General features: G+C 44.1%; 1 protein-coding gene across 1 annotated transcript in view; it reads right to left on the reverse strand.

Moving 5' to 3' along the window:
• LOC137373125 (carcinoembryonic antigen-related cell adhesion molecule 21-like) overlaps positions 1–19152 on the reverse strand; it is a 31823-nt gene that overhangs the window by 12343 nt on the left and 328 nt on the right. The window contains exons 2-4 of the mRNA XM_068037985.1: positions 12534–12872; positions 11545–11823; positions 11304–11462 (exon numbers count right to left, since the gene is read on the reverse strand). Coding sequence (XP_067894086.1) covers positions 11304–11462; positions 11545–11823; positions 12534–12872 — 777 coding nt within the window. The remainder of the gene's footprint in view (positions 1–11303; positions 11463–11544; positions 11824–12533; positions 12873–19152) is intronic.

The raw sequence follows: 19152 nt of genomic DNA on the forward strand, positions 1-19152 counted from the left end.
GAGGCCAGGCCAGTGCAGAGCCGCAAGCTGATGACGCACCTCTGAGAACATCCAGTCGGCGGGAGATGTTGCAGGTTTAACATGCAGTGCATGAACATCTGGCGGAGTTGCCAGAGACACTGTGAACCATGGCACATACCCTGGAAACTTCCATCCAGGGCATGTCTGCTGCAAACTCTCAGGCATTTGTCCATCTGGTATCCTCCATTGACAGATTGGAGCTGCAGTGGAGGGGCCAGTACTGGAAGTCATCAGTGATCTCAGGGGGAGTGTAGCCTCCCTGGACCAGGCCATCAGGGCACAAAATCAGATGCGCATGTGGCAGGTCAAGGCTATTCATCCATCTGAGATCAGCTTTGAGGACCAGCCGAGCCTCAAGAGGGCACAGGGGCAGCAGCCGATAGTAAATGGGAACTCCCCTCAGGGTGTTCCTGATGCATCATGCTGCCCCTTGCTCCCTCCGCTAGTGACATGTCAACCGCAAACTCCCAGGTAAAGGCCTGCTCAGGTCGGGAAAAAGAACCCGACCCAAACTCAACCGAACCACAGCAGACCCGAGCCCGACTGGGCCCGAGTCCCTCCATTTTCGCCCCACGCCCGACCTGACCCCAACTCGACCCGACCCGAGGCAACAGTGAAAAGGAAGGACTGGAAGAAAAGGGGTAATCTGTCGTGGGTGTCTAAGGAAATAAGGGAGGCTATCAAATTGAAAGAGAAGGCATACAAAGTGGCCAAAAACAGCATGAAACTAGAAGATTGGGAAAACTTTAAAGGTCAACAGAGAGCCACAAAAAGGGCTATAAAGAAAAGTAAGATAGAACATGAGAAAAAACTAGCACAGAATATAAAGACAGATAGCAAAAGTTTCTATAAATATATAAAACGAAAAAGAGTGGCTAAAGTAAACGTTGGTCCTTTAGAGGATGAGAAGGGGAATTTAGTTATGGGATATGACGAAATGGCCGAGGCATTGAACAGGTATTTTGTATCGGTCTTCACAGTGGAGGACATTAATAACATGCCAGTAATTGACAAAGAGACGAACGTAGGTGAGGACCTGGAAACAATCATTATTACGGAAGAGGTAGTGTTGGGCAAGCTAATGGAGCTAAGGATTGATAAGTCTCCTGGCCCTGATGGAATGCATCCTAGGGTACTAAAAGAGATGGCGGGAGAGATAGCAGGTGCACTGGCGATAATTTTCCAAAATTCACTGGACTCTGGGGTAGGCCCAGCAGATTGGAAAACAGCAGATGTGATGCCACTGTTTAAAAAGGGAGGTAGACAAAGGATGGGGAATTATAGACCGGTTAGCTTAACCTCTGTAGTGGGGAAGATGCTTGAGTCTATTATCAAGGAAGAAATAGCAGGGCATCTCGATAGAAATTGTCCCGTTGGGCAGATGCAGCATGGGTTCATGAAGGGCAGGTCATGCTTGACAAATCTTTTGGAATTCTATGATGACATTACGAGCAAGGTGGACGATGGGGACCCAGTGGATGTGGTGTACGTAGATTTCCAAAAAGCCTTCGACAAGGTGCAGCACAAGAGGCTGCTGTATAAAATAAGGATGCATGGCGTTAGGGGTAAAGTATTAGCATGGATAGAGGATTGGTTGACTGACAGGAAGCAGAGAGTGGGGATAAATGAGTGCTATTCTGGTTGGCAATCAGTCACTAGTGGTGTGCCTCAGGGATCGGTGTTGGGTCCGCAATTATTTACAATTTATATAGATGATTTGGAGTTGGGGACCACTTGTAGGGTGTCAAAGTTTGCAGATGACACTAAGATGAGTGGCAGAGCAAAGTGTGCAGATGACTGTGAAACTTTGCAGAGGAACATAGATACATTGAGTGAGTGGGCAAAGGACTGCCAGATGGAATACAATGTTAATAAATGTGAAGTCATTCATTTCGGTAGGAGTAACAGTAAAAAGGATTATTACTTGAATGGTAAAAAGTTGCAGCATGCTGCTATGCAGAGGGACCTGGGTGTCCTTGTGCATGAATCGCAGAAGGTTGGTCTGCAGGTACAGCAAGTAATTAGGAAGGCAAATGGAATTTTGTCCTTCATTGCTAAAGGGATTGAGTTTAAAAGCAGAGAGGTTATGTTGCAGCTGTATAAGGTACTGGTGAGGCCGCACCTGGAGTACTGTGTGCAGTTTTGGTCTCCTTACTTGAGAAAGGATGTACTGGCACTGGAGAGGGTGCAGAGGAGGTTCACTAGGTTGATTCCGGAGTTGAGGGGGTTGGCTTATGAGGAGAGACTGAGTAGATTGGGATTATATTCATTGGAATTCAGAAGAATGAGGGGGGATCTTATAGAAACATATAAAATCATGAAGGGAATAGATAAGATACAAGTGGAGAGTATGTTTCCACTGGCAGGTGAAGCTAGGACAAGAGGGCATAGCCTCAAGATTAGAGGGAGCAGATTTAGGACTGAATTAAGAAGGAACTTCTTCACCCAGAGGGTTGTTAATCTATGGAATTCCTTGCCCAGTGAAGTAGTTGACGCTTCTTCAGTAAACGTTTTTAAAGCTAAGGTAGATATCTTTTTGAACAGTAAAGGAATTAAGGGATACGGTGAGAATGCGGGTAAGTGGATCTGAGTCCACGAAAAGATCAGCCATGATCTTATTGAATAGCGGAGCAGGCTCGTGGGGCCGGACGGCCTACTCCTGATCCTAGTTCTTATGATTATGATGATTATGATTATCATATAATTATGAGCTTGACCATCCCTTTGCTTACCTTCTGACTGGGAAGCTCCACGAAGCTGCAGCTCATGCGTGATGACGTTATGGAGACGTCACTCGCATACTGTGCAGACTCAATTTCCCTGCTTGACGTCTCGGACTCCCAGCTCAGGTAAGTTTTTTATTTTTAATACTTACCGGCAGAGCACTTACCGTGAGTGTCCGGCCCAACCCAGACCCGGACCGACTCGACCCGAGCCGGAAAGCCGGACCCAGAAGAGGGGCCCGACCCAACCCGAACCCGACACATGTCGTCGAGTCCCTTTGGGTTCGGGTCGGGTAGCAGGCCTGTACTCCCAGCGTGTTAGAGGGTGCTCCTGATATTTCTCATGAACACCCTGATAGGCCGTGGGCTACACGACCGTGAGCCAGCACAGGACGTCCGCCAAAGTCATCAACAGCAGGGCGGCAGCCCGATCACCCACCTACCTCTGGTGAGTCCGTGGCGAGGGATCGTCCACACATAAGAGCACCCACAAACATTTTAAGAAATCACAGTAACATCACTCCTGGTTCTCTGGGTTACCTTCCGATTATTTATTTCAATTGCACATTACATCACTGTAAATAAATTTGTGGTTTGAACAAGTAACTTTGTATACGTCATCCATGAGGTAGCATCAGACATTGCGCTGCTGAGGTGGTTTTATATGAGATGTCACACACTCAGGTTGGGTTCATCGTGACATGATGTTGTTTTGAATCAGATCATTTCTTCCATTGGATGTCCGTCCCCTCTCGCAATCCCACAGAGGCTCATCGTATGCCACAATGTGAAATCCCCTTGCATCGAGCGATCCTCTCAAGAGAAACACCTTAATTCCGGAGGACATTCTGCTTCCTCTACCATGCCATCATGTGGGTGTTGCCCAACATCCTCATCAGAAACTCCATCTTCATCAGATGACGCCTCACGTTACCCTGAACCTCCTCAATGACGTCTCCCCTTTCCATCACCAGATTATGCAAGGTGCAGCAAACGACAATAATGTTGGATACCCGTGCTGGCGTGTACTGCAGTGCTCCTCCTGATTGGTCCAGACATCTGAATCTCATCTTGAGCAGGCCAATTGTTTGCTCGATTGTAACTCTTGTGGCCGCATGGCTCTCATTGAAGTGTTCCTCAGCATGACCCCTTGGGATTCTCATGGGTGTCATCAGCCATGTCTTCAAAGGATAACTCCTGTCGCCAAGTATCCAACCTTCCAGTCTGTCCGAGGGACTGAAAAGAGCAGGCACCTGAGAGTTTCTGAGAGTGTATGCATCGTGGAAACTCCCTGGGTACCGTGCACAAACCTGCATGATTCTCTTGGGATGATCGCAGACAAGCTGAGCGTTCAATGAATGGAAGCCTTTTTGGTTGATGAATGCCCCTGAATGACCTGCTGGTGATCTAATTGCTACATGTGTACAGTCTATCACGCGCTGAACCATTGGGAACCCAGCTATTGCGCTGAATCCTCTTGCTCATTCAGCCTGGCTGGTGTTGTCCACTTTGAAACCAATGAAATCGTTAGCACATTTGAACAGTGCATCAGTCACAACCTTTATGCAGTGGTGCGCAGCTGCTTGGGAGACTCTGCACAGGTCGATGCTTGGAAAGAGCTACACGCATAAAAGTCAAGGGCAACGGTCACCTTTAGTGCAACTGGCATTGGATGGCCACCGAGACAGTTTGAGGCTACATCTATTGCCACCATCTCACAGAGCAATGTTATGGTCTCACATGACAGATGCAGCCTTCTTCTGCACTGGCGTTCCAACAGGTGCAGGTAGCTCAGACGCGGTCAGTATACCCTGCCTGTTGAGTAGGTGTATCTTCTGACATGTGTTCACTCTCGCCCGACTCTGCCACCTGCTCTCTTTCCCACATAACGGGGAGCCACTTCACCAGCTCCTTGCGCATACCTATGCCCAGCTGTCTTTCTGTCCCTGACTGGGGCATGGTCCTCCTCCACTGAAGTGCTGCCTCCAGAATGAACAATTCCCATCGTTGGACTGGTTACCAGATTCAATGGTTAAATCTCTTAAGCTCCAGCTGTCAGGACAGGCACACACAACCCCCTTCCTTCCACTCATTGACTCAGGACAGATAGGTCCTGAGCTGCAGTGAGTCAGACTCAGTTGGAGCCCTCTGCACAAGCTACAAATGTCAACATTTATATGACACACAAAAACTATCACAGAAAAGCAACACCAAAAACTTTACCTCCAACACCCTCACTGCTTGCCTGCCTTCTGTCCTTATAAAGCTGCCGGGTCCCCGACACGATCACTGACCCGCTTTACGGCCTTAAAGTCAAATGGCTACATAAATTTCCAGTCAATTGGCTTCTCAATTACTTTAAGTGCTTTGAAATTACTTGCGGTCGGGCGTGCGAGCAGCGATTTGATCGTGCCCAACTTCCTAGATCGTAAAATGGCGTCTGTGTGATGACGCTGGGGACCCGACCCGACGCCATCAGATGCCATTTTACCACCCAGACGCCTCCAAGCTGACCCGATTGAGGTAGGTGAAATTCCAGCATATATGTCCTGCATTAGAATATTTGGGTGCTGGATGGCTGGCACAGACACGATGGGCCAAAGGGCCTGTTTCTGTGCTGTATAACTCTATGACTCTATGACTCTATAATCAAGAATTTTCCTTACTGAATAGAAAAGACCTGCATTTGATCAAGAAGATAGAAGTCAAGCAGACAGAGGTAAAGAATCGCTTCCAAGCAGAATATCCGAAGCTTTTCACAGGGCTCGGAAGACTAAAGATGGAGTACAGAATCACACTCAAGGAAGGGGCCAGAACAGTGTGTATCTTTACACTAAGAAAGATATCTCATCCATTACTAAGTCAAGTTCAACAGCAATTGGAAGAGATGACAAGAATGGGCGTTATCCTGCAACACAACCAACAGAGTGGTGATCGGCCATGGTTCCTGTCCCAAAACAAAATGGAACTCTGCATATTTGTGTGCATTTAACACAGCTCAACAAAACAGTAATGTCCACAGTTGATGACTGCTTAGTGAAACTCTCTCAGAGCACAATGTTTACAAAACTTGATGCCAATAGTGGGTTTTGGTAGGTACTGTTAGAGGAGACCTCAAGATTACTGAGTACATTTATAACACCTTTCAGGAGATTTTATTTTAATAAGCTACCGTTAGGAATAACTTCCGCACCAGTAATCTTTCAGAGGTCTATGTCTAACATTTTAGCAGGGCTCAAAGGAGTTATTTGTCACATGGATGACATCCTGATACATGGGCGGTCAGTAGAGTAACATGACCAAAGAGTTCAAATGGTTCTACAGGGACGTCAAGCCACAGGACTTACTCTGAAGGAGAAGTGCATATTTTCCAAGACCTCAATTCATTTCTTGTGACACAGTGAGCAGGGAAGGCATAATGGCTGATCCACAGAAGACAAGGGCCATTACAGAATTTCCCACTCCGACTACAGTTCAGCAGCTCCGGAGATTCCTGGGAATGGTAAACCAACGAGCAAAGTTTCTACCTCACTTTACACAGATAACTGATCCACTGAGACAACTCCTCAGAAAACAGCAAGTGTGGTGTTAGAATTCCCACCAGGAACAAGCATTCAGGAGAATAATAGAGATGCTTATATCACTGGATGTCTTGGCACATTACAATCCTACACCACCAATGATGATAGCAGCAGATGCCTCCTCAACTGGTTTAGGGACCGTTCTTTTTCAGGAGCAACCTGATGGTTCCTGCAGACTGATATTCTATGCGTCAAGAGCTTTGTCAGACACAGAGACATGGTATGCAGTAATAGAAAAAGAAGCGCTAGCCATTACTTGGGCATGTGAAAGATTTTCCAACTACATACACCATAAACATTTGGTATCTTTGTTAGATGAAAAGGAGATTACAAAATGCCTCCACAAATACAAAGATTCCATCTAAGGTTGATGCAGTATCCATATGAGACTGCATATATCCAAGGGAAGTTGTAATCAGCAGCCGTTGCGCTTTCTAGAGTGACAGTAGACCATCCAACACAGCAGGATGTGAATTTTATATGTGACATAGAATCATATTCCCAACATACAGCACAAAATTGGCCAGCGAGCACACAGAGGTTGCAGGAAATACGCCATTCCCAAATGAGTGACGAGGACTGTAGTCGCTTAAGGCAGTATTGCATACTAGGGTGGCCACAAGAACGTCCAGGTAGGAGAAGAATGAAAACATTTTATGAGTATCATAAATACTTTACCATTATTCTTTTTCTTTTGGGCCTCCTTATCTCGAGAGACAATGGATACGCGCCTGGAGGTGGTCAGTGGTTTGTGAAGCAGCGCCTGGAGTGGCTATAAAGGCCAATTCTGGAGTGACAGGCTCTTCCACAGGTGCTGCAGAGAAATTTGTTTGTCGGGGCTGTTGCACAGTTGGCTCTCCCCTTGCGCCTCTGTCTTTTTTCCTGCCAACTACTAAGTCTCTTCGACTCGCCACACTTTAGCCCTGTCTTTATGGCTGCCCGCCAGCTCTGGCGAATGCTGGCAACTGACTCCCACGACATGTGATCAATGACACACGATTTCATGTCGCGTTTGCAGACGTCTTTATAGCGGAGACATGGACAGCCGGTGGGTCTGATACCAGTGGCGAGCTCGCTGTACAATGTGTCTTTGGGGATCCTACCATCTTCCATGCGGCTCACATGGCCAAGCCATCTCAAGCGCCGCTGACTCAGTAGTGTGTATAAGCTGGGGGTGTTGGCCGCTTCAAGGACTTCTGTGTTGGAGATATAGTCCTGCCACCTGATGCCAAGTATTCTCCGAAGGCAGCGAAGATGGAATGAATTGAGACGTCGCTCTTGGCTGGCATACGTTGTCCAGGCCTCGCTGCCGTAGAGCAAGGTACTGAGGACACAGGCCTGATACACTCGGACTTTTGTGTTCCGTGTCAGTGCGCCATTTTCCCACACTCTCTTGGCCAGTCTGGACATAGCAGTGGAAGCCTTACCCATGCGCTTGTTGATTTCTGCATCTAGAGACAGGTTACTGGTGATAGTTGAGCCTAGGTAGGTGAACTCTTGAACCACTTCCAGAGCGTGGTCGCCAATATTGATGGATGGAGCATTTCTGACGTCCTGCCCCATGATGTTCGTTTTCTTGAGGCTGATGGTTAGGCCAAATTCATTGCAGGCAGACACAAACCTGTCGATGAGACTCTGCAGGCACTCTTCAGTGTGAGATGTTAAAGCAGCATCGTCAGCAAAGAGGAGTTCTCTGATGAGGACTTTCCGTACTTTGGACCGCTCTTAGACGGGCAAGGTTGAACAACCTGCCCCCTGATCTTGTGTGGAGGAAAATTCCTTCTTCAGAGGATTTGAACGCATGTGAAAGCAGCAGGGAGAAGAAAATCCCAAAAAGTGTGGGTGCGAGAACACAGCCCTGTTTCACACCACTCAGGATAGGAAAGGGCTCTGATGAGGAGCCACCATGTTGAATTGTGCCTTTCATATTGTCATGGAATGAGGTGATGATACTTAGTAGCTTTGGTGGACATCCGATCTTTTCTAGTAGTCTGAAGAGACCACGTCTGCTGACGAGGTCAAAGGCTTTGGTGAGATCAATGAAAGCAATGTAGAGGGGCATTTACCATTATAGATGACTTGTTAGTATACAACAGCAAACTAGTCATTACTAATCCACTAAGATCAGAGATCTTAGATCATTTACACCAATGCCATTTGGGTATAACTAAGTGCAGAGCGAGGGCACAATCTCGGTATGGTGGCCTGGAATATGTAAGGATATCGAGATCATGATCCAAAACTGTCAGACACGTGCAGTACAGAGACCAGAAGAACATGAACCCCTGTTAACTGCACAGTTTCCAACAAGACCATGGCAAAGGCTGGGTATGGATTTATTTATGTTCGGCAGGAAGTCATACATGATCATCATCGATTACTTCTCAAGATGGATAGAAGTCAAAAGTTTGCATCTACAACGACAGAAACAGTCATCAGACATCTTTGCGATGCATGTATCCTTGTCGAAATATTGTCAGACAATGGACCACAATTCGCAAATGAATATTTTTCTCACTTTTCGACGAAGATTGGATTTTGACATCTCATGCGTTTGCCAAGGTACCCACAGTCGAACGGTGAGGCGCAAAGAGATGTAAGAACCATTACGTTTTTACTAAAAAAGAATAGAGATCTTCCAATTTCACTCTTAATTTATAGATCTACGCTGCTGATTATCACCAGCAGAACTAATAATGGGCAGGAAGATAAGATCACAGCCTCCTATATTACCGTTGAACTTGCTTCTGGAGTGAATGTCCAGGACTACGAAAAAGTGAGAGACAAGGAGAACTCTTACAGAAGGCAAGAAATGAGGAATTATAACAGAAGATTTTGAGCAAGAATCTTATCTGAACTAAAAAATGGTCAAAGAGTATGGATACGTGACCTGAAAAGAGAAGGTACAGTAATCCATAGATACGAGAACTACCAGTGATCATGTGTTATACACAAGGCTGAAGAAAACGTAAGAAGAAATAGGAGAACTATCATCCCTATTCCTCAAAATCAACAGTCAGTCATTCATTTGGAAGATACAGATGAAGAGGAACAAACCCAATCTGAACAGAATGTCACAATCCGTAGTAAAGAGCAATCAAGTCAGCGATCCTGACTTACAAGGAAGACTATTGATCATCCCAGTCAGACTACAACCAGATGGGGGAAGAGTTGCCAAACCTCCTAACCGACAAAATCTGTGCAGTCAGAGACTTGGCGGGAGAGAGGGTAATAGATAAGTCAAGTATGTAAATATGTTTGATAAAATGTTGGATAAAGAGTTGGGGGAGGAAGTAGTATAAGGATGTAAAGGGTTAATGCTGAAGATAGTGAGAGTGACCCCTTCCACTATAAGAGTCACATGAGGTTAGGCTGGAGAGAAGAGAGTAGCATGAAGGATGCTAGTTTAGGAAGCTCGATGAGAGTGTATATATTATGTAAATAATAAACAGTTCTTAGTTGACCTATGCTGAGTCTGAGACTTTCTCCAGAACATCATCGTTACGCTACTAAATACAACAACACACAAGTACTACCAGTATTAAGATTAAAATAGCTACAACAACACAAAAGCAAAATACTACAAATGCTGGAAATTTGAAATAAAAACAGAAAATGCTGGAAATACTCAGCAGGTCTGACAGCAACTGTGTGGATAGAAACAGAGTTAATGGGCTGAATTTTATGGGGAAATGTTGCGGGGAGAGGCCTGCCTCGGCCCGCGACGTTGAAAAAGGCCCGCCGCATATCACCAGTGGCAACGGGACCTCGGTGCGGCACCCCCCCACCCCACGCTGCCTGGCAGCAAGCTCTTCATCAGCATATGTAGATGGACATTTAAAATATTTAAATAACCTTACCTGCAGGCGGCGGCCATCCCACTCCGATATTACGGCCGCCATTCGTGCTCCACACGCCTTCGGAACTCTGTATGGAGTTTCAGGTGAGAATCTGGTGGGGAGAGGGGAGGAATAAAATTTTCAGGGTGGGAGGGGTGGAGGAGCGGGGAAAACAATTTTTATTGGATGTGGGGATGGTGGGAAGGGGTTGAAGGGCAAAAGATTGGAGGTTGGAGGGGAAATTCAGGTATTTGAACAATTAATGGATGGTCATTTCATTGCCTGAAATGACCATAGCGGGGTTTGGGGAAGGGCCTCAATCACTTATTTTTATCTATCATTACAATCATTCATATTTCTGCTTTAAAAATTAAACCTATTCGTAAGGACTTAAAGCCCATTAAAAATGGTGCCTATGCCTGCACGGTTGAGTAAACTGCGGCGCACTCATAAAATTCAGCCCAACGTTTCAGGTCTAAGTTCTGATGAAAGGTCTACTGCCTTCTGGATTCAATATTGAGTTCAATAATGTCACACCATGAACCCCATTATTTATTTATTTTTTAACCATGTGCTAGTCTTAAATTTGTTTTTCATGTTTTTGCTTTCAGACAGAGCTGTTCATTATTCTGTCATTAGCACTCAGGACAAATTCTTTGTCTTTTACTACAATTATTTAACATTCCATTTGCCGTCTATTCCATGACATCTCTGTCATTTAATCTCTCCTGTCCTCTGCCCTATCACACAACTTCCCTTTTGTTCTTCTTCTCCACACCCCCACAACACCCCCCCCCCTCCCCCCCACCCCCTTTCACTTGCTCAAAGGCTGTTACATTTCTAACCTTTGCCAGTTCCGATGACAGTTCACAGACCTGAAACATTAACTCTGTTTCTCTCTACACAGATGCTGCTGGACTTGTTGAGTATTTCCGGCACTCTCTGTTCTCAGTTCCAGCATCCGCAGTATTTTGCTCTTATTTTAGATACTAAATAATTGTGCCCTTAAAACAGACAGAATTAGACATGTTAATTCCAACACTCACCTGTTATCAGGACACAGGACAGAAAGTAAAATTGTGATATCAATAATTTAAACTGATAATACAATTTAGAAAAAGTTACTATAAATATGTTACCTTTCATCCTTTTCTTAACCATTCTTATTGTTGTCAAGATTATGCAAACAATGAATAATACCACCACTGAAGTAATGGTGATCACCAGCCATGGAATTCTAGTAGCACTGGTACTGTTTGGAGTGCTGAGAGTGGTTTCCAATGAGGATGTGGCAGTACCTGTGAAAACAAATCCCAACTACATCATTTTTCTGCAAAATTCACAAAAATAATGTCAGTCTACAGTAACAAGGCAGATTACCAGATATTGGAATTTCCACTGGGCTGCTTTTCTCTGTACTGAAATTATTGCTGACTTTACAGAAGAAAAAGCCACTGCCCTCCTTCACTCTGGGATTCAGCACCAGTGTTTGTTGATAATGTTTTATTTTCTTGGCTTTTTCTGTCTTATTGGCCTTCCTGTGCCACATATAAGTGAGAGGTAAAGAGCCACTTGCAACTTCACATTTCAATATGACTGTATTTTGCTTTGTAATATCTTGAGCTTGAAGAACTCTGACAATGGGTTTTGAAACGCCATCTGAAAAGAACAGAGAGATGTACTTTTCAAAATGTGAAAGAAACAAAACTTTGATGAATGAATGGTGCATTGTAAACAATTCTACGTTACAGTTAATCTTGCTTACAAATCAAGCTATGTGAAAACTTTTATTTGACCAGGATAAGCATTGTTTCCATAAGTAATGAGATCGCAAAGATTTCGTTATACATTTTCTTACCTGGCCCATGTGAGTATGAACTTGTATGCCAATGATGTTGAAAAGGGAAGTTCTCCCCACTGCCCACCATCCGCTTTCACAAGTTCTGATGAAGGGTCACTGACCTGAAACGTTAACTCTACTTCTCTCTCCACAGATGCTGCCAGGCCTGCTGAGTATTTCCAGCATTTCTTGTTTTTATTTCAGATTTCCAGCATCTGCAGTATTTTGCTTTTATCCCCATTCACAATATTGCTGGTGCGGAATTTAATCAAGAGACATCACAGGGAGTTTTATATAAATCATCTGCACCAAGGTTGCTTCGCCAGCATAAAAGGCACCAGTAAGTGTGCAGATGGCTTCCTTCAAAAGATTTGGGATTATATGAAATTTCAATCGAAACATTTTCCCTTTAATCATTAGGAACTTTAAAACTTGGCTACATTCTCACATTTGCAACAAAACTAGGTAAAATAACATGGGAAATAGAAACTTTTTATATATATTTTTCTTTGAACATCTGCCATCTTACCTTTGGTAACATTAAGGAAGGTCTCTTCATATCTGATACTTTGGTTCTTGCTATATGTCTCACACCTGTATATTCCAAAATCTTCTAGTCTCAGGTGAGTGATTAGGAGTGAGAGATTGCCAGATGAAGAATTTTCTGGCAGTTGAATCCTGTTTCGGTAAGTTTCATCTTGAACACGGACTTCAGAATTGCCAACGTTTCCTGTTATTAACAATGAATTATTCTTCAACCAACTGAAGTTGGTGTATCGGCCATTAATGAAACTGGAAGAACATGGGAGTAATGCACTTCTCCCAACTGAACCGTTCACCTTATTTTGCTGTGCTTGACTAACAGTAACTGCAAAGGAACAAGCACAGATCTGAGTTAGCTTTCTGGATAATGAATTTCTTTTACTTGATACAACATTATTTTCCTAACATTGTTAAATGGCATTTCTTTTTTTAAAAAAAGGTCCATTATTCCATACACTTCAAACCTGCTCATTTACATACAAATTACACCAGATATGCAGGCAATAGTCTATTAAAATATTTTCCATATTCACATTATCATCTTCAGGTACTCAAACAATATTTGATGAGCCTCAGTAACTAACAACCAACCATTTTACCTCAATGCTGCCATCACTACAAAGTGACCTGAAGTCCACACATGTTTGTTCAAGGTTGTCACTGAGACAGATAAAAATGCCTAATTCATTATCTCTCTCATTAAAATATATTGAAAATTAAGGTCATAGAATCGCAGTCATACTGGTACTGGTTCTGATATAAGTTCAACTTCATGTCATTACCTTTCACTCAAGCCTATTATGTATAATAAATGTATAACACACCCAATAATGTGCTTTTCAAGTGTGCAGCCAGCCTCCTCCGCATACCAGTGAGAAACAGGTTACAGAAATATTAAATTTCTTTCTACTTTCATAATAGTCTCTATTATTATAATTATTAAGATATATTGAAAATTATTAAGTCTATTGGATAAGTTATATAAAATATCAACATATCAGTCTTCTGATTTCAGGGTTAAATTTGCAATAAAACCTAAGAATGTCAGCCCTTTATAGGAAGGCCAATTTCATATATTGCCAGGGAAAGAAAGAAAGAAAGAGGGAAAGAAAGAACGAGAGGACGAATGAAAGGAAGAAAGGAAGGAAGGAAGGAAGGGTGGGTCATACTAGACCCCCAGCTACCAAGAATGAGGCATATTAATTTTGTCTTGAACATTGATTTTAAACTGTTACTGGAATGAGGGGAGGACTTGTTGAACAGATCAACCGTAGCTGGAAAATACATTTGCATATTAACAGACGGTGTTTGGAAGAACAAAGCAGCCATTCCCTGACATTCAACCCACAATGGACTTTTAATCACCAGACATTGAAGGTGGGGGAGCTCGCATTCCAGGTTGACTGCTAAGATGGCCGAATACACAAACGGACATGGTCAAACCAGCTAGTCACATGACTAACCTGCTGGGCAACCTGAGTTTTTTGAATTTGTACAAACAGTTTGGGCAGAAAGACTGTTTGCTCCTGGACTGAGAAGATCTCTCTCCTGTCTGCTCCCATCTCTTTCTCACAAGCCTCTAAATCCACTGAAGACACATGAACCCCAAGAGAGAAAAGTCTCCTACAGCGAACAAGGTTTAAGAAGGATACTGGGCCCCAACAAAAAGCAAGATCTACTTACAATCAAGAACTCTACAGTGAGCTCGAAGAACCATAACAAAAACTCTTCAGATATTGCCTCAAACCTTTCCACTTTATTTTTCTTCTGCTCTTTTCTGTGTCTATTTACATGTGTGTATTGTGTATGCATGTATCCATAGGCATTAACTGAATTAGAGTTTGAGTTTAATAAATTTCAACTTTTCTTCTTTAAACCTAAGAAGGCCTGATTGTGCTGGTTTATTTGCCTTATAATTGGAAAGCAGTGAACAAGGATTCACCAAGGGGGTGCTAAAAACAAGGTGTGTTTAAAATTAAACTCAGTTACAGTAATACCAGGTGAAGGCTGAGAGGGAACACCTTTCTCACCTGGTTGTAACAGACGAAAGAAAGAAAGAAAGAAAGAAAGAGAAAGAAAGAAAGAAAGAAAGAAAGAAAGAAAGAAAGAAAGAAAACAGAAAGAGAGAAAGAGAGAAAGAAAGAAAGAAGTTGTATTTAGGCTGTGCCTTTCACAACCTCAAGATGTGTCAAAGTGCTTCACAGCCAACAAAGTACTTTTAAAGTGCAGTCACTGTTTTAATGTAGGAAATATGGGAGCCAATTTGAACACAGCAAGTTCTCACAAATAGTGAAAGAGATAATGTCGGCCAGAACTCTAGGAGAATTCACTTACCATCCTTGTGGCACAGAAATGCTATGAATGCCAGACCTTGCAGCATGATAATGTTTTAAAAACTGTGGGCTGAATTTTATGCCACCCCAAAGCACGGGATGGATGTGGGTGGGGGGGGGGGGGGGGGGGGGGTAGGTGCGGCGGGTGGCGTAAAAAGGAGCGGGAGGCTCCAGGAGCCCTTCCCGACCCACTCCCACCTCTGCCGCCACATTACGCAGGATGGCTGTGGCAATAGATGGCCCACCCGTCCCAGGCCAATCAAGGCCCTTAAGTGGCCACTTATAATCGGGCACCCTGTGCCTGATGGAGGCCCCCTCTCCACTACCCCAACCACTCCCAACATCCAACACGCCCCCCCTTCCCCCCAACCAACCACCCTTGCCTTGCTGGGGCCCGACCGATTACCCCTGGCGAGGCAACCAAAACTTATCTTTGCTCCAGGCACCCCGACATCTCTTCACGCTGGGCTGCAGTCCCAGTTGTGGCCACTGTTCCTGGCGGTGCTGTTGGGACTAAGAGCTGCCAGACCGCTGATTGGCCGGCAGCTCTATTAGGCGGGACTTCCTACCTCAAGCGAGTGGAAGTCCCCCCTCACACCAATTGAAGCCCAGCGACCTGCAAAATACGGGTCCCCAGGCGAGGCGGAAGAGGGTTTGCCATTGACTTTTCAATCGGTGGCCGGCTCCCATCCACCTGGGGTAAAATCTCGGTTATGATTTTTAACGTAGTGTAAGATGGGGTCAGAAAAGTCATGTGACCTCACATCAACACTGCTTAATGACAAGACAGGAATTTTGGTTACCAGGACAACAAGGAGTCCAGGTCAGAGACCCTTTTGAAAAGCAGGGAATACAGTGTTATAACACCTGACAATGACTTTCAAACCATAAGCAAGGAGTCAGTGGTTCTGAAAATGTAAATATGAATTGCAATTGCTAACATCTGGAAGCAAAGGAAAGCCCGGGTGGCTCTGCTGTAGCCAGACTTGTGGGCTCTGCATATGGAAAAAAAGCAAATGGCTATTGACCTTCTGATTCTGGATAAATTCTACAGACTTTGGGAAACCTGCAGGCTATAAAGAAGACAACAAACAGTGGTGGCAGCGTCCACTGGAAAAGAGAGAGGGAGCACCTGCTGTCAGAAGACTGAAACAGCAAAAGGCTACAAAAACTTGAACCTGATTTGAAAGTTGAGCATTGCAAAGAAGGAAACGACCAACATGATTACCAGAGCACCAGAGATCATCTTATTGATGGAAGTCCAGGTCGAAAGTGCACTGCAGAAGTGAGCAAAGCGGACATTGACTTTGAGAAGGTCTGAGAGATCCAATGCATTGCAACTGGGAGGAGTTTGAGACTTTTAGCTGCAAAGATTTTGCTTCAAGGAGCACTATGTAACATATAAACATGGTGTGGGGTTTTCAAGTGTTTAAATAAGTGAAGAAAATACCTTTCTCTGTAATTTGGAGTATTAACTACTTGCAAAGTACTATTTAGTTCATTGTGATTTTTAGTTTAGTTGTTATAATAAAGTCTTAAAATATGAAATCTTGTCATGTAATTCATTAAATTGGTCTGGGGAGCTTATATCTTGTGTTTTACTGTTAACAGTTTCACTGAGGGCGTAACACTAAATTGAAGCCACAACAAAGAACAAAGAACAGTACAGCACAGGAACAGGCCATTCGGCCCTCCAAGCCTGCGCCTGCCTAAACTAAAACCTTCTGCACTTCCAGGGACCATATCCCTCTATTCCCATCCTATTCATGTATTTGTCAAGATGCCTGTTAAATGTCATTATCGTACCTGCTTCCACCACCTCCCCCGGCAGCATGTTCCAGGCACTCACCACCCTCTGTGTAAAGAACTTGCCTCGCACGTCCCCTCTAAACTTTGCCCCTCTCACCTTAAACCTATGTCCCCTAGTAACTGACTCTTCCACCCTGGGAAAAAGCTTCTGACTATCCACTCTGTCCATGCCACTCATAACTTTGTAAACCTCTATCATGTTGCCCCTCCACCTCCGTCGTTCCAGTGAAAATAATCCGAGTTTATCCAACCTCTCCTCATAGCTAATGCCCTCCAGACCAGGCAACATCCTGGTAAACCTCTTCTGTACCCTCTCCAAAGCCTCCACGTCCTTCTGGTAGTGTGGTGACCAGAACTGCATGCAATATTCCAAGTGTGACCTAACTAAAGTTCTGTACAGCTGCAGCATGACTTGCCAATTTTTATACTCTATGCCCCGACCAATGAAGGCAAGCATGCCGTATGCCTTCTTGACTACCTTATCCACCTGCGTTGCCACTTTCAGTGACCTGTGGACCTGTACGCCCAGATCTCTCTGCCTGTCAATACTCCTAAGGGTTCTGCCATTTACTGTATACTTCCCACCTGCATTGGATCTTCCAAAATGCATTACCTCACATTTGTCCAGATTAAACTCCATCTGCCATTTCTCCGCCCAAGTCTCCAACCGATCTATATCCTGCTGTATCCTCTGACAATCCTCATCACTATCCGCAACTCCACCAACCTTTGTGTTGTCCGCAAACTTACTAATCAGACCAGCTACATTTTCCTCCAAATCATTTATATATACTACAAAGCGCAAAGGTCCCAGCACTGATCCCTGCGGAACACCACTAGTCACATCCCTCCATTCAGAAAAGCACCCTTCCACTGCTACCCTCTGTCTTCTATGACAGAGCCAGTTCTGTATCCATCTTGCCAGCTCACCTCTGATCCCGTGTGACTTCACCTTTTGTACCAGTCTGCCATGAGGGACCTTGTCAAAGGCTTTACTGAAGTCCATATAGATAACATCCACTGCCCTTCCTTCATCAATCATCTTTGTCACTTCCTCAAAAAACTCAATCAAATTAGTGAGACACGACCTCCCCTTCACAAAACCATGCTGCCTCTCACTAATAAGTTCGTTTGTTTCCAAATGGGAGTAAATCCTGTCCCAAAGAATCCTCTCTCATAAATTCCCTACCACTGATGTAAGGCTCACTGGCTTATAATTTCCTGGATTATCCTTGCTACCCTTCTTAAATAAAGAAACAACATTGGCTATTCTCCAGTCCTCTGGAACCTCACCTGTGGCCAATGAGGATGCAAAGATTTCTGTCAAGGCCCCAGCAATTTCTTCCCTTGCCTCCCTTAGTATTCTGGGGTAGATCCCATCAGGCCCTGGGGACTTATCTACCTTAATGCTTTGCAAGACACCCAACACCTCCTCCTTTTTGATAATGAGATGACTGAGACTATCTACACTCCCTTCCCTCGGCTCATCATCCACCAAGTCCTTCTCTTTGGTGAATACTGATGCAAAGTATTCATTTAGTACCTCGCCCATTTCCTCTGGCTCCACACATAGATTCCCTTCTCTGTCCTTGAGTGGGCCAACCCTTTCCCTAGTTACCCTCTTGCTCTTTATATATGTATAAAAAGCCTTGGGATTATCCTTAATCCTGTTTGCCAATGACTTTTCATGACCCCTTTTAGCCCTCCTGACTCCTTGCTTAAGTTTAACCTTGCTTAACCTTTGGACTCAGAGGCGAGAGCGCTGCCACTAGCCAAGGAAAATAAGTAGTCACTCTATAATCGGGCTATGCTGTGGACTTGTTAGAGTTTCATTCGCAAATTTCTTCTAGGAAGTTTGCAACACAATCAGAAGAGATTATTTTTATGCTTTTAAAAATCTAATAATGCTAGTTTTTGGAGTTATACACCAATGTTAGTGGTTGTTAATAGGGTTAAATCTTACTTGATTCAAGTTCAGCAGCAAGTGGCTCTGCGAGTAAGACTGTCCTTTTATCTCTGAGATGTTAGTTCTTAGCCAACCCTTTGCCAGTGGTAAGGGATTTGCATAAATAAGTTTGAGCATTCTCAACCTAAAACCTAACTGATACGTCTCCACAGTATAGATCTGCATATAATTCAGCAATAAGTGGCACTATCGATTAAAGAGGGCATAAGGATGGCTGGATTGAGAAATGGAACAATTCACGCTTGTGCAGTGAGGGTAGGTACACTCATAATACTGGGGTTAAGGCATATGGCTGGAGATTCTGGGAGAGGATCATTTATTCTGTACCTGGTGCACCCAATGGCCCTGAAAGTACTTACAGTGAGTGACAAATTTGAAAAAGACTTCTATTCTATAGCACATGCATCTCTTACAATGACCAGAAAACATGATTTGAAAATACAGCTGAAAATATTACCTTAGTAACAAAGTTCAGTCTTACAGTATTTGAGGACAGT

This window comes from Heterodontus francisci, chromosome 1, assembly GCF_036365525.1.
Source record: "Heterodontus francisci isolate sHetFra1 chromosome 1, sHetFra1.hap1, whole genome shotgun sequence".
Taxonomy (NCBI): Eukaryota; Metazoa; Chordata; class Chondrichthyes; order Heterodontiformes; family Heterodontidae; genus Heterodontus; species Heterodontus francisci.